This window comes from Puma concolor, chromosome A3 (genome assembly GCF_028749965.1).
Source record: "Puma concolor isolate L17-30 chromosome A3, mPumCon1.1.hap2, whole genome shotgun sequence".
Classification (NCBI taxonomy): Eukaryota; Metazoa; Chordata; class Mammalia; order Carnivora; family Felidae; genus Puma; species Puma concolor.
In genome coordinates this window covers 53,526,419-53,541,502 of record NC_141669.1, presented here as the reverse complement: position 1 = coordinate 53,541,502, position 15,084 = coordinate 53,526,419, and the positions used below count along the sequence as shown (strand labels likewise).

Genomic DNA, 15,084 nt, shown 5'->3' with positions numbered 1-15,084 from the left:
ATCCACGTGAGACAGTACTCCTCAAACTTTGCCACTAAACCCCCCTAAATGGCAAAGAGAAGGAACTCATACCTATTCCTCAAGAGTCTGGGGGCACACCCTGAAACATTCCAAAGGGAAAAAAAGAATAGAAATTTATCTGAAGTCCTATATCCTAAAAATTAATTTTGGTATTTCAATCTTGCATTCTATTAACTAATACAGCTGAGGGTTTATTTTATTTTTTTTTTTAAATTTTTTTTTTTTCAACGTTTATTTATTTTTGGGACAGAGAGAGACAGAGCATGAACGGGCGAGGGGCAGAGAGAGAGGGAGACACAGAATCGGAAACAGGGTCCAGGCTCTGAGCCATCAGCCCAGAGCCCGACGCGGGGCTCGAACTCACGGAACGCGAGATTGTGACCTGGCTGAAGTCGGACGCTTAACCAACTGCGCCACCCAGGCGCCCCTTATTTTATTTTTTTAATGTTTATTTATTTTGGCGGAGGAGGGGCAGAGAGAGAGAGGAAGACACAGAATCCGAAGCAGGCTCCAGGCTCTGAGCTATCAGCACAGAGGCCAATGCGGGGCCAGAACCCACAAACCGCGAGATCATGACTTGAGCCAATATCGGATGCTTAACTGACTGAGCAACCCCGGTGCCCCTGAGTTTGTTTTAATATAGAAGATAATAGATGATTTTTTTCTGCTAAATTCTTCTTTGATTCTTTAATTATTCTCTATTCCTGGGAGGCACACCAGATTCAGTCTGTGGCTCTGAGAATGCCATGGCATACTTACTCCACAGTACTCCCCTCTGAAAAGGGGACGTGAAAATACACAGTCTCCGTTAACCAGAACATCACATGGAGGACTGCAGGCCTGCCTCATGCCCCCGGTTCCTGCAAAGCACAAAGTTCCAGAAACAATAAGAACATACAAGCAGGTTCACCATGCCTTTCAGAACAGTGAGACCGAGTGCCCATCAGTCTTCAGCCAAGCTAAGGAATGAGGTCAGTCCTCCTTTCTCCCCAGGGATTCAAACATGGTAAGTAATCCTTCTCTCCACCACCACAAGTGTTTCTTCCTCCAACAGGCTCTAGGTGGGACAGAAGTAGAAGTCTTGTCATGAAAGGGAGCCATGAATGTGAAGTGATATCTACTGTACTACACTGTCCACTTTCCCAGTTTTCAATATTTTCTGCCCCCACCTCCTGGGGCAAATGACGCATTCCCAACTCAAAACAATGTTTCACTATAGGATGAGCCTCAAATTAATGGAACAGAATGAAAACTCCACAAATAGACTCAAATACTCCTAAACTGTCTCAAGTGACAAAAGTAGGATTTGGAATCAGTGATTAGAGAATAAATTATTCAACGAATGGCATAGAGTAACTGGATCAGTATTTGGCAAAAAGGCAAGTTAGATTCCTATCCCACATGTTACACAGAAATATATTCCCAAAGAATTGAAATTGATTTGTTATTTGAGAGCGAGAGTGAGAGCGAGCGAGCGAGCAGGGGAGAGGGACAGAGGGAGAGAGAAAGAGACAATCTCAAGCCGGTTCCATGCTCATCGCTGAGCCTGACACAGGGCTTGATCTCACGACCCCGGGATCATGACCTGAGCCAAAATCAAGAGTCTGACGCTCAACCAACTGATCCACCCACGTGCCCCAAGAATTGAAATTTAAATCCGAAAAGTAACAACATAAAAGTAGGAGGGGAGGGGCGCCTGGGTGGCTCAGTCGGTTGAGCGGCCGACTTCGGCTCAGGTCATGATCTTGCGGTTTGTGAGTTCGAGCCCCGCTGACAGCTGGGAGCCTGGAGCCTGCTTCGGAATCTGTGTCTCCTTCTCTCTCTGCCCCTCCCCTGCTCATGCTCTGTCTGTCTCTCAATGACAAATAAACGTTAATAAAAATTTTTAAAGTAGAAGGGGAAATGAGACAAAGAGTCACAGCAAATTCCTTCCTATCCCAAGTAGAAATCCTAAAGGAAAAATGAACAGATTTTAAGTCCTTAAAAGTTAAAAACAAAAACAAAATGATACTTCTGTAAACCCAAACACAACACATATAAATGTACCCAGGACAATGAAGGAAATATTTTCAATAGATCTTTTAAAAAACTGCTTACAAATCAATAAGAAAATAATCTACCTGAAACATGGTCTAATTCACAAGAAAATTCAAACACTCAAACATGAAAAAAAGCATTCAATGTTATCAAACTTTGGTTTTAACCAAAGAAATACAAATTAAAACAATGAGACACCGTTTTTCTAACACAATTAACAGAATCTAGAAAATTAAAATACTAATCGTAGGCAAGTTTGCCAACAAATAGGCATTCACACGTAGGTGGTAGACATATAAATCTGTACAGCTTTTCTGGAGGGCAGATTGTCAAAACATATTAAGAGGTGAAAAAGTGTGTACCTTTTGACCTAGTAGTGCATTTCTGGGGATTTGGTCATAGAAGATAATTAGAAGATACTAGTAATGATTTAGCTGCAAGAATTTTCATTTCAGGTTTGAATATCCGAGTTTGAGACAACCTGTATCTCTACCCATAAAGGATGGATAAATAAACAATGATAGAGTTGTACAATGGAATGTGTTACAGACATCATAAAAAGGATAGGTTGATAGATTTTTTTTTTTGCATTTTTGCTACAGAAATATCTTCCCTACATACTGTAAGTGAAAAGCAGATTTAAAAATACCAAATGCTTTTTTTTGTTTGAAGGAAGAAGTGAGTTTACAAATATCTGTATCCATACAGAGAAAGAGATCTGGTAGGATACTTGCCAGTTAAACCTAGTAAAATGATGTCAAATTTGGGGGGTGCTTTTTTGATTCTTCTGTTTATAGATTCTGATTTGAACTTCATTTTGGAAAAAGAGTGAGGGGGATTTAACTGAGGCCAGCAGAGAAGGTGTGTACCCCGAATGACCCACGTGGGGAGGTGGTGACCAGAGGGTGGACGTGCTCTGTGGACACTAAGAAGCCTGTTTGTTTTGGGGTTTTCTTTTTACTGTTTTTTTGAGAGGGTGAGAGAGCAAGCGAGTGCAGGCGAGGTGCAGAGAGAGGGGGAGTCAGAGAATCCGAAGGAGGCTCCCTGCTGTCAGCACAAAGCTCCATGTGGGGCTTGAACCCAGGAGCCCTGAGAACATGACCTGAGCCGAAGCTGGACGCTCAACCGACTGAGCCACCCAGGTGCCCGTTTTGGGGTTTTCTTTGTGTGGCAAGGGAGGGGCCGATGAGATTTAGAGACAGTCCAGATCCAGAAAGATTCCCCATCTGTGTGATCTATGAGTTTACCTCACCTCTCTAAATAATGCTCAGGCTCCAAGCTTGCTTTCATTCCAGTTCAGGGGCCTATGATTCATCCCCTGAAACCCTAATTATAACACCCAAGGTCTGCTATGTGCAAAAAACATCTGTCATTGTTTAAATTTGCTGGCAGGGAATGTGTACAGCATGCAAACAGGCCTGATGATACGCTCCTCCAAAGCAAAAATAATAACCCAGAAACTGTTCCAAGGTGAGAAGTGTTCAAGCCCAGAGTTTCCAACTGAGCTCAGTGACATAGAAGATGAACAGGTTATGTCCCTCCATAGTTCACATGCCAGCTCCTCAGAGCCACTGCCATGGTCAAAGTTATAGGTCTTACGCTTTCTCTTTCAACCAAGAAAAGTATCTTATGTTTGTGTTCGCTGTATTGGTTCCCAAGGCCCAGCAGAGGGAGGGGAGCAGAGTGTGTAATTGCAAACCTCTCATTTATCTGCTTCAGCCACTTTTGTGTCACCGCATTACGTGTACCATTTAGCCAGTTAATCTCCTGCACCTCTTGGAAGTAATTACCCAGAGAATGCCTCTGACCTGGCAAGAGATGACGAAACAGCAGTAAAGGTGCATCTGTCCTTTAAGTGCCCAGGAGAATTGTTTACTGACCTCATTCAAACTCAGATCAAAGGCCCTAAAGAACTCCAGCTGAAGATATGGTCTCTTTGTAAGAATCCAATATTTTTTTTACTGAGAAGTTCTGATCGTAAAAACAAAAAAGAACCAAAAAGCAAATGAGCAAACAGCAAAAATCTCCCACACCAGTACTGGCTGTCTTGCTTCAAACACTCTAGTGGCATCTCATGGACACAGTAGTGTATTTGGAGGTTTTTAAACTTTTTAAAGCTTGAGCCAACAGGAAGCTAGTTAGTAGCCTTTGCTAGAAATTACAATGCCACGCATCATCCAAATCAGAAATGGCATTACTATAACAACTTTGGCACATGCAGTTATGCAAATAAACTAGTTATTTCCCTGGGCTCCTGGGAACACTATTAAAATGAAGCCTTCGCTTGAATTTGGTTTAAGATTAAAAAGAAGGGGCGCCTGGGTGGCTCAGTCAGTTAAGCGTCTGACTTCAGCTCAGGTCACGATCTCGCAGTTGTGAGTTCGAGCCCCACATCGGGCTCTGTGCTGACAGCTCAGAGCCTGGAGCCTGTTTCAGATTCTGTGTCTCCCTCTCTCTCTGCCCCTCCCCTGTTCATGCTCTGTCTCTCCCTGTCTCAAAAATAAATTAAAAAAAAAAAAAAAAAAAAAAAAAGAAGAAGGTTTTGGGTTCCCCCCCACCCAAAGTTATTATCAAGAAAAACAAACTTAAAAATATTTTTTGTTTTGGGGGCCTAGGTACTTACTTATTTTCATATTTGGTAAAGTCACGTTAGCTGGGACCACAGATGCAAAAGAAAACTAAGTTAAAATGAGACTGTTTACAAATCTATGCTAAAAATTTAGAAATCTGAATTGAATAGATGGTGAGGGAAATAATTACCAAAAATGACTCAAGAGGTGGAAAATTTAAACTGACCACTAGCAATTTCTTTCAAGCCTTCACAGAGCCATTTGCTTCCATATCTCAACTACTTAAGAGTATATAACAGACGGAATGTTTTAAAATGTATGTTATAAAGCTGACATAATGCTGATATCAGAACCTAAAAAGGAGGGGCACCTGGGTGGCTCAGTTGGTTGAGCGTCTTGATTTCGGCTCAGGTCATGATCTCAGGTCACAGTCATAGGACAGAGCCCGTGTTGGGTTCATTGCTGAGCGTGGAGCCTGCTTAAGATTCTTTCTCTCTCCCTCTCTGCCCCTCTCCCTCGCTCACACTCTCTTAAATAAAAAACAAAAAACAAAACACAAAACAGAACACTAAAAAAGAAAACAAGGCCCCCAAACTTCAGAATGGATCAAATCCAGCAGTATGTACAGAGAATAATCCCACAGAGCCAAGGAGGGTTCATTCCGGGGAAGTGAAGGATGGTTTTAACATAATCAGGTCAATAAAAGTCCTCAAAACATTTGAAAAAACCAAGACCCACAACTCGTATTATCTCCTCTGCTTTAAAAAGCAAAGCTAGGGGCGCCTGGGTGGCGCAGTCGGTTAAGCGTCCGACTTCAGTCAGGTCACGATCTCATGGTCCGTGAGTTCGAGCCCCGCGTCAGGCTCTTGGCTGATGGCTCGGTGCCTGGAGCCTGTTTCCGATTCTGTGTCTCCCTCTCTCTCTGCCCCTCCCCCGTTCATGCTCTGTCTCTCTCTGTCCCAAAAATAAATAAATGTTGAAAAAAAAAATTAAAAAAAAAAAATAAAAAGCAAAGCTAAATGCCAAATCTTTTAGTAGGTTATAAAGTGCATTTTATTAACGTGATAAAGTTTATCTGTATATATACACATACAGTAAAACCTTGGATTGCGAGTAACTAGTTCTGCAAGTGTTCTGCAAGATAAGCAAACACTTCCAATATATTTTAACTTGATAAATGAGCAACGTCTTGCAATGTGAGTAATACGTGACGGTAAATGTCACGTGATCACAACTGAGCCAATGGTTCCTGAAATTCGCTTTGATATACAAGTGCTTTGCATTACAAGCATGTTTCTGGGACAAATTATGCTCACAAACCATGGTTTTACTATCTATACATTTTCACACCTATGTATATATAATATGTCCTCACATATACATAATCACAAAGTCATCCTTAACTGTTTATGCTACAAATATTATCAGTAAGTCAAGAAAAATGAAAGGATATCTATTGCCTTTTAAAAAATGTTCTTTGGGGTGCCTGACTGGCTCAGTCAGTTAAGCGTCCCACTTCGGCTCAGGTCATGATCTCACAGTTCTGGAGTTCGAGCCCCGCATGGGACCCTGGGCTGACAGCTCAGAGCCTGAAGCCTGCTTCCGATTCTATGTCTCCCTTTCTCTTTGCCCCTTCCCCACTCATTCTCTCTCCTCTCAAAAATAAATAAATATTTAAAAAATAAATAAATTAAAAAAAATAAAAAATGTTCTTCAAATTCTAGCCAGCTATAAGAAAAAGTAGTAAGGGCTAAAAATATGGAATGGAAGGAGGAAAAGCTATCACTATTCAAGATTACATGATCATGTACCGGCAAACCAAAGAGAATAAACTGAAGGACTATTAGAATTAACAAAACCCAGGGGCGCCTGGGTGGCACAGTCGGTTAAGCGTCCGACTTCAGCCAGGTCACGATCTCACGGTCCGTGAGTTCGAGCCCCGCGTTGGGCTCTGGGCTGATGGCTCGGAGCCTGGAGCCTGTTTCCGATTCTGTGTCTCCCTCTCTCTCTGCCCCTCCCCCGTTCATGCTCTGTCTCTCTCTGTCCCAAAAAAAAAATAAATAAACGTTGAAAAAAAAATTAAAAAAAAAAAAAGAATTAACAAAACCCATTACAAAAGAAATATATATATTTTTATTTTTAATTTTTTTGATGTTTTTATTTATTTTTGAGACAGAGAGAGAGCATGAGCAGGGGAGGGGCAGAGAGAGAGAGGGAGACACAGAATCTGAAGCAGGCTCCAGGCTCTGAGCTGTCAGCACAGAACCCGACGTGGGGCTCGAACTCACAAACCGTGAGATCATGAAGTGATCTGAAGTCGGACGCCCAACCGACTGAGCCACCCAGGTGCCCCAGAAATATATATTTTTAAATACTAGCAACAACTGGTTATAATAGAGAGCAGGAGGAAATGTCTAACTTGCTAAAACACAAGCTCTAGGTCTTATTTTTGGCTGATTCCCTAGCATCTAGAAGCTGTCTTGGCACAGAAGAGGTGCTCAATAAACATTTGCAGAATACATGAATGAACAAATTCACAGTAAGTGCAAAAATACAAAATAATAGAACTAAATTAAATACAGATTCAAGTACTGATAGGAATTTAGCATGGGATAAAAATGGAATTTCAAAACCATAGTAGACAGGATAGATTATTCCACAAATAGCAATTGAGACCATTAACTGGTTGACTATTAAAAAAAATGAAATGTGAGTTGTACTTCATACCATATACAAGAATAGATTCTAGATAGAATAGTTGAACATAATATATGAGACTTAGGAGAAAAAAAATAAGTAAATATTTGCCTTATCTTTGGCAAGATTTTCCTTGTCTTAGGAAGGTTCTCCTAACTGTGTAAGTGATGGTAGAGAGCTTAAAGGGGAAAGATATATTTTTTTTGGTTTCTGCTACATAAAAACCTTTGGTATGTCAAAAATACCATAAGCAAAAAAGATATACAATAAATGGGGGAAACACCTGCAAAATATTAATATCCTTTTTATATAAATTGTTATTATAAAGCTCTAGGGATGCTCAATCAATATGAAAAAAAATTGAAAAGATTAAGTTGCAAATAAGATGACATGGCCAACAAAAATAATTTAGTCATCTCAGCAAATATTAAATATGAAGACTGGACTGAGGTCTCCAATCAACTTGGCAAATGTTAAAACTAACTTCTAGAGTTATGGAAGATTCAAGAAAATGGTGTTCATACACTGCTGGTGGGAGAAAAGACCAATTGCTAGGAATTTTTCTAAAGATGTGCCAAACATTTATGTACACAAATGTCTGTTGTATCATTATCTTCCTTGATTTCAGGCATTTAAATTAATATAGGCTTGTTATAAAAAAATTAACCAGTTGAAAACAAGGCACTGTCCTATATATACAGTTCTATGCCTTTCTAAATTTAATAGATCATGAAACCTTTATTCTTTCAAATAGCTACATAGCAAATCATTGTACTGTTATATAAAGATAACTTGTTTAAGGAATCTCCTTAAATAGTTATAACAGTGGGTACTGGCAACTTGTTATAAACTAATCAATAGTCACCATCCTTCACATTTTTATTTGCATATTTAGGCAACTATTTAATAGGATATATATCAAAAAATGGAACTGATAACCCAAGTTATGCCCGCCTATAATTGATAGCTATTGCCACACTACCTTCCAAAACAGTTGTACCAACTTATATTACCAATAGTGTGCAGATTCTTCACAGTGAGAAATGGGAAAAATGTATATGGACAAAAGTGTTTCAGAATTGGTTAAATTATATTAAATCTAGTCAAGAGGTTATTTCCCAGCCACTAGGAATGATGTAATGGGTGAATGTTTAATGACTTAAAAAATGAATGACTGGGGCGCCTGGGTGGCGCAGTCGGTTAAGCGTCCAACTTCAGCCAGGTCACGATCTTGCGGTCCGGGAGTTCAAGCCCCGCGTCGGGCTCTGGGCTGATGGCTCAGAGCCTGGAGCCTGTTTCCGATTCTGTGTCTCCCTCTCTCTCTGCCCCTCCCCCGTTCATGCTCTGTCTCTCTCTGTCCCAAAAATAAATAAACGTTGAAAAAAAAATTTAAAAAAAAAAAAATGAATGACTTAAAAAGTGTTTATTATGAAGGTTGTTAAATTGCAAAAACAAGTAAGTTAAACAGTGTGAATCCATCAAAATTCAGATATGCTTTCAAAGAACATCTACCTATATATTCATCCATAGGCTGTATAACAAAATGTTAATCATGGTTATCTTTGGGTGTTAGAACAACAGGTCATTGAAACACTTTTTTCTCTTATGCTTTCCAGAATTTGCAAATGGTCTAGAAGAGGGGAAAAATGTTTTTCTGCAATCATTAAAAACATTAAATCCTAATCTATTTTTGAAAAATAACAATAAAACAATTATTCTGAAGACTAATTGTATCAGCATTGGTAGAATTTATATGCAACCACCCTTGATAGTTTAGGATAAATGTTAACCATGTGGCCAAGTGTTTGCCAACAGAGTCTACACTACCCCAGAGGGTCCTCAAGTGCGTAGTGGTCTCCTCTGAGGTTCCACTTGTGCTCTAGATGGGCCAAGGGCAGAGATGAAGACCCAGGATCTCTGCCTCTAAAGAATCCCCAACTGCTAGAGAGGACAAGCACCAACCAATGTTAATCCAAGGCAGGACATGGAGGGAGCAGGGCGCTGCTGCTGAGGTTCCCAGACAGAAAAGTTAACACATTCAAAGATAAAACCAAAAAACGTAAGACAATAGCTGGCTGGTGTTCTGTAAGTTATACAAGCTTGTTACACAAAGGAGTTACGCATACATCCCTTCTTGAGGAAGTCCTAACCATTTCTCTACAAGTACTTGAGAAATGCAAACACTAGAGTGGGGGAAACTAAATGCTTTTCAAGGTAAGGAAGCAGACAACAAAAAATTAAAAGCCAAAGTGCTGAGCATAGAATTCACTTGACTAGGGGAGAGACTCCATGTGAAATTGTGTTTCCTATGACTTGAGGGGGGAAAAAGGCACTAGCAAATATAAAATTCCATTTCAACAAACTTCTTTTTCCAAGGCCAGGTAACAACTATTTACGTCATATTCAATACAACCAATTCATTTTTTTCAGTTTTATTTATTTATTGTGTGTGTGTGACAGAGAGAGAGAGAGAGAGAGAGAGAGAGAGAGAGGGAGAGAGAGAGAGAGAGAAACAGAATCCTAAGCAGGCTCCGGGCTGACAGCACCAATGTGGGGCTCGAACTCACAAACCATGAGATCATGACCTGAGCTGAAACCAAGAATCAGACACTTAATTGACTAAGCCACCCAGGCACCCCAGTACAACCAATTCATAATGTTTCAAAAGACTACCCAGATTTTTGGAGTTGGTCTAAAGAGAATGTGCCTTGTACTTGACAAGCTCCAAAGAGATGGTTCTGGTAGCCTAGATTTTAGGCTTTCCTGATTCTATGAAAGATTTTTTTATACTTGACATTTCACAAGGGAAAAAAAAAGGCAAAACAAAACCAGAAGTCACTGTAAAAGTGCTCGAATTCTCCATCTAGATGCAATCTTAAATATATTAGCCTTCAGCCTAAAATTAAATTCGTACTTTAAAATGAGGTGATTAAAAATAGTTGAAATGACAGCCAAACAACGGTCAATTTTTGGCAACCCCCCAAAAAAGAAAGCGGGAGATGCTTAGCATTGGTCAGCTTAAGTCTAATGAGAGAAGATGGTCACATTTTCCAGAGGTAAAGGTCAAGGACACTTATGACAATTAAGAGATCTCAGCAAGAGTTCTAACTCTGCTCTGGTCAGCAAGACAGGCCACAGAAGCACCTTTAATAATGGCTCGTAAATCCACAGCAGCATTCATAAACATCAGCACGTACTTTAGATAAAACGCAACTGGGTAAGCCAGAAGCTTCCCTAACAGGAACCGGCTGAAGAGCAGTGGTTCTCCAAGGGCCCCTCTCCTCTCCTCCCCACCAGCAGCTTAAGCTACACCTGGACACTTGTCAGACATGCAAACTGCTACCTCCTGCCAGGCAACCTGGTTTACCAAGCCCTCCAGGTGGCTGTGATTTGAGGCACGCTGCGGAAGGTCCTACAGAGGTTTTACGTGTGAAGCCAGGCACAAGATACCCAATTCAGTGTGCCACGCTAATCCCATTTTGGCTGACCCAACCTCCACTTCCCAATGCCCATCCCTTTCAGCGGGCAGCCCACAGAGTAGGACTTTGTTCAAACACACTTTCAAAAGGCCCTTAGAGATAGGTCTAATGGAAAAGTCAGCTATTTTTCCTATGTTACCATAGTAACAGGAAGCATCATTTACTCCTGTAAGAAAGGTCCCCTTTGCAGGGGACATTGAATATTTACAGAAAGATCTCTTTATCCTAGGAAACCAAATTTTGGAAAAGCAAATATGGGAAACTTAGCCTCTAAGCCTTCCATATACACCTTTACAGCCCATGTTCTAAGTGAACTTTCCCTAATTATGGCTGCCCAATAAGGAAAACATGTGTCCTGGGCAAACCTCCACTGTCTACTCTGAAAGACATCATTTCCATGTAATGGAGAAGAGGGCTGTCTTACTTCATGCCCTCTACTGGTCCCTCAGTCCCAAATCCACAGGGAAGCTGACCTGCTTCATCTCTACCCATCCTTAATGACACCTGGGGTCCTAGGACCCTTCTTTAGGTTACAACCAGTCCTACTTCTGGGAACTGCCATAAACATAATGGTTATTTCTGGACTATAAAATCCATTTCTGTATTATAAAATCAATTTCATTTTGTGTGCAGTCAGTCCTTTATAAGTATAGTTTATAAATAGCTTCTATATTTACCATCTCATTTGATTCTCCTAACAGCCTGTGAGGTGGGTGCAGTTTTATTATTCCCACTTTATAGGTAAGAAAACCGGAACTTAGTGCTGACTTCAATAAACCGACCACTGAACACTGAGGAAATACAAATGTTTTGCATCAAAAATTAAAGAATTCATGACGTCCAAAAAAAAAAAAATCCCAAACTTGCTTGAATTGGCATCTGCCAAATGACCCTCACTAAATCATTAAGTGGATTTTTAGGGTGGGTGGTATTTTCTGGCTTAGGAAATGTGGGGAGCTAGAAGATAAGACAAACTTTCCAGCTACAGAATGGACACAATCTGCTGTAACATCTGGAATTCTATGGGGTTCAAAGTTATAACAACAATGGTGATGATGGCACTAAGATTAATTCAATTCTTACTATGTGACAGGCACCATTCTATGTTCGTTAAATATATCCAACAATCCTGTTAATTTCACAGATGAGCAAAACAAGACACAGAAAAGCTAAGTAACTTGCCCAGGATCACACCATCTTGTTCCCTGCTCACAGAGGAGGATGTGGGACTGAAGGTGCCAAGCTCCTATGAGGTGTGCCTGGTCAGTGATGGAAATCTGACATGGAGGCAGCCACCACAGGAACCCGGATCACATTTCCAATGTTGCCATTTAAGCAACAGTCTCCACACTCTTCCAGCCAAAACATCAATCATCGCTCAGGTTCCAAGTAATCAGGAGCATCAGCTGAGACTCCAAACAACCAGTTTCTTTTCAGACTGTCTCCACGAAGATTGGGGAGGAGGGGAGAGATCTCGGCTTTCTAGATTTGCCGATTTGCCTGGAACTGCCTTCAACCAATTTAAGAGAAATTAGAGAGGAAAGCAGCTCTGGAGGAAATGTGCAAATTAAAGATGCATGTGGCACTGATGAGTGCTATTCAGTAATCTAGCGGAAAGTGAGGTGGGAGGCAGAAGTTGTAGTCAATGATCAGAACTAAAGGCTTAAGAAAAAAGAAATATAAATAAAAAACTCGTGTAAAGTATTCCTGCCTTCTTTTTCCTTTTTTTTTTTCTTTCCAACTGCTCATATTTTGGAACTGTATGAGCCAGCTTTTACATACTGATCAATCTTTTTAAGTTTATACACTCTTTTCTTAAGAAACAAAGATCAGGTTGAACTCCTAGGCAAAAAGGAAAAATAGCATGACGAATGCATGCAATCTTCATGGGCAAGGGCAGGGCAACTTTCAAAGGTGCCTTCAAACTTGTTCACCATCTTTTCCTGCCTCTAATTTTCACTGAATAACCTAAGACCACCTTCAGATCCTAGGGGTCCAACAGAAAACCCAATTTAACAGCAAGTTCTAGGGTATTCCATATAATCTCACCTTCAGGAAAAGTCCCCAAACTGGGAGATGGGACTCTAGTGACCAACCACAGTTAGGTGACCTTTCAAACCCTTGATTCTCCCACACTCTAACAATCCTGGCCCAAGTACTTACTCACTGTGGGCTTTGGGTACTTCACCTTCCTCCTCTGTAAAACAGGGAAGATAATACCTTCTTCATCAGGTTGGTGGGAAAATTAAATGAATACATGTAAAGCACTTAGTGCCTGGCACAGAGTAAGTGCTCAAAGAGCATAAGCTATTATTACTACCAGAATTTGCAAACAAACAAAAAACACTACAAAGGCACCTGCAGACAGGAGGCTTCTGATGTACCGGTAATGTTTTGTTGCTTTAAAAACCATCTAAAATCAGAACCGTCAATACAAAAAATTAAAAAGGTTTTGTAAACGGGGAGGAAAAGCCATCCATAATCATGCCACCTGTTGGTGAGTTTCAGGGTAAGCTACATCTCTGAGCCTGGGTTCCACCACTGCTCCGTTTCCCTCTAAAACGATGCCTCCCCTTCTGCTGCGGTTCTTAACCAGCGTTTCATGGGCAGAATTAAAGGTAAAGGCGGGTCCGTGAGCCCTCTGAAACTGTACAGGAACTGGGTGAGGCTGCGGCTCTGGGCATTTTTTGAGGGGAAGGGCTCCACAGCTTTTCTCAGGCTACAATAAATTATCCAGGTAGGAGCAACTTGCTTTATAGGGTTAAGCTCTGGGGATGTCGACTGAGCAATTCATTTTACGGAAGCTGCACCAATAAACCTGGACACCTGGGCTGTTAACCAGCTATCTCAATAGCAGAGAGGCCCGGCACGCAGAGGGGCGAGAGCCCGCCAGGCAGCGCACTGCACTGCGCCCCTTACCCCTTACATACAGTCCTGTGAACTTCACCGCGGAAAAACTCACGGGCTCCACAGACGAGACCCAGGTTTGCCGAGTTTAACTTTCCCTCCCTTCCCCCAACTCGCGTTCCCTTCCAAGAACAAACGCAAAGGAAATTGGCAACGCTCCGTCTAGGGTTTCACTCCTGCCCTCGGCTGACACTTAAACCACTTCTCCCAGGGAAGTTAATTAAAAGCACAATTAATCCGCACAAAAATCCAAAACATACCCCAAAGCTCAAGAGCTCCTGAAGTTAGAAGATTGAGGGCTCCTCTGCTGATTGTGACCTTCTGCCCGTCAATGGGTCTCAGGGGTAGGCAGGGGATACGACAGGGAAGAGGCATAGGGTCTGACGCCAGCCACCTTCTCCGCGTCTATGCTTACCGCCACCAGTGAGGACGGGCTTGGTTGGAGACAGCCAGGTATGCAGGTAGGTGTGGGCAAGTGTACGAACACCGAGCCGCGGCGGATTAAAGTTCAAGCCCGTTCGCACACCGCTTCCCCTTACCCGGCCGGCGTTCTCACGCACGGCCCAGGCGGCCACTCCCCGGGGAAAGCCTGGGCGCTCGACGGTCCCCCTCTTTGGAATGGGCTCCTCCAAAACCCTAGTAAGCCCTCGTGACTTCCACTGCCCCCCACCCCCAGCCTCCAACCCTTGAAAAGCATGAACCTCCCTCGACTCTCCTAGGCGGGCGCAGAAACCCCCCAGGAAAAAGAAATGGAGGGGCCAGCGGAAAGCGGGGTGTCGCCGAGGGCAGGTGGCTCAGGGCGCGCAGCAGGCAACGTACGTACCCAGCGCGAGCAAGGCGAGCTGTCCAGCCGAGGGGACCATCTTACGGGCGGCGGGCAGCAGGCGCTCCAGCCTCCTGCCCTACCTGCGGTGCCCGAGTGGCGAAGCGGCGCAGCGCTGCGGGGGAAAAAGGCGCCGGCGAGGCAAGGCCAGCCCCCGGCGCGGGCGGGCGGAGGCAGGACCGAACGCTCTCTGCTGCACTCACCCTGACGCGCGGCCGGCCGGGCGGAAATGGGAAGGCGGTTACCGTCACCTCTCCGCCACTCGGGGACCGGGCCACTGCGGACCACCCTCCCTCCCCGATGGGGGTGCCCCCCTACGGCCACAGCGGGTGGGGGTTTGGGGCTGGGGGCGGGGACGCCGCGCGCACAGTGCAGGGCGCGGGCGGCGGGCGGGGCGGGGCGAGCGGGGAATCTCGGAACCCCGCCGCGCTAGCCGGGCACCCAGGCGGAGGGAAAGGCAGGAAGCGCCCGACTTCAGACACCACCCTCAGACTAGCAGCGCAGTGCGGCCGCGGCGGGGCTCGAGCGTCCGGGCGCGGTGGTCGCTTCC

At 43.2% G+C, this 15,084-nt stretch overlaps 1 protein-coding gene across 5 annotated transcripts in view; it reads right to left on the bottom strand.

Annotated features, from left to right (window-relative positions):
• The window catches only part of TGFA (transforming growth factor alpha), a 117,122-nt gene extending 102,396 nt beyond the window's left edge, over positions 1-14,726 (bottom strand). For 2 of the 5 annotated variants that reach the window (XM_086700915.1, XM_086700917.1), the window contains exon 1: positions 14,535-14,726. In XM_086700915.1, coding sequence (XP_086557041.1) covers positions 14,535-14,574 — 40 coding nt within the window. In that variant the 5' untranslated portion in view covers positions 14,575-14,726. Of the gene's footprint in view, positions 1-13,971; positions 14,490-14,534 lie in introns of those variants that run through there. The other 3 variants (XM_086700912.1, XM_086700913.1, XM_086700914.1) reach the window with 2 other exon arrangements.
• Positions 14,727-15,084: the final 358 nt, after the last annotated feature.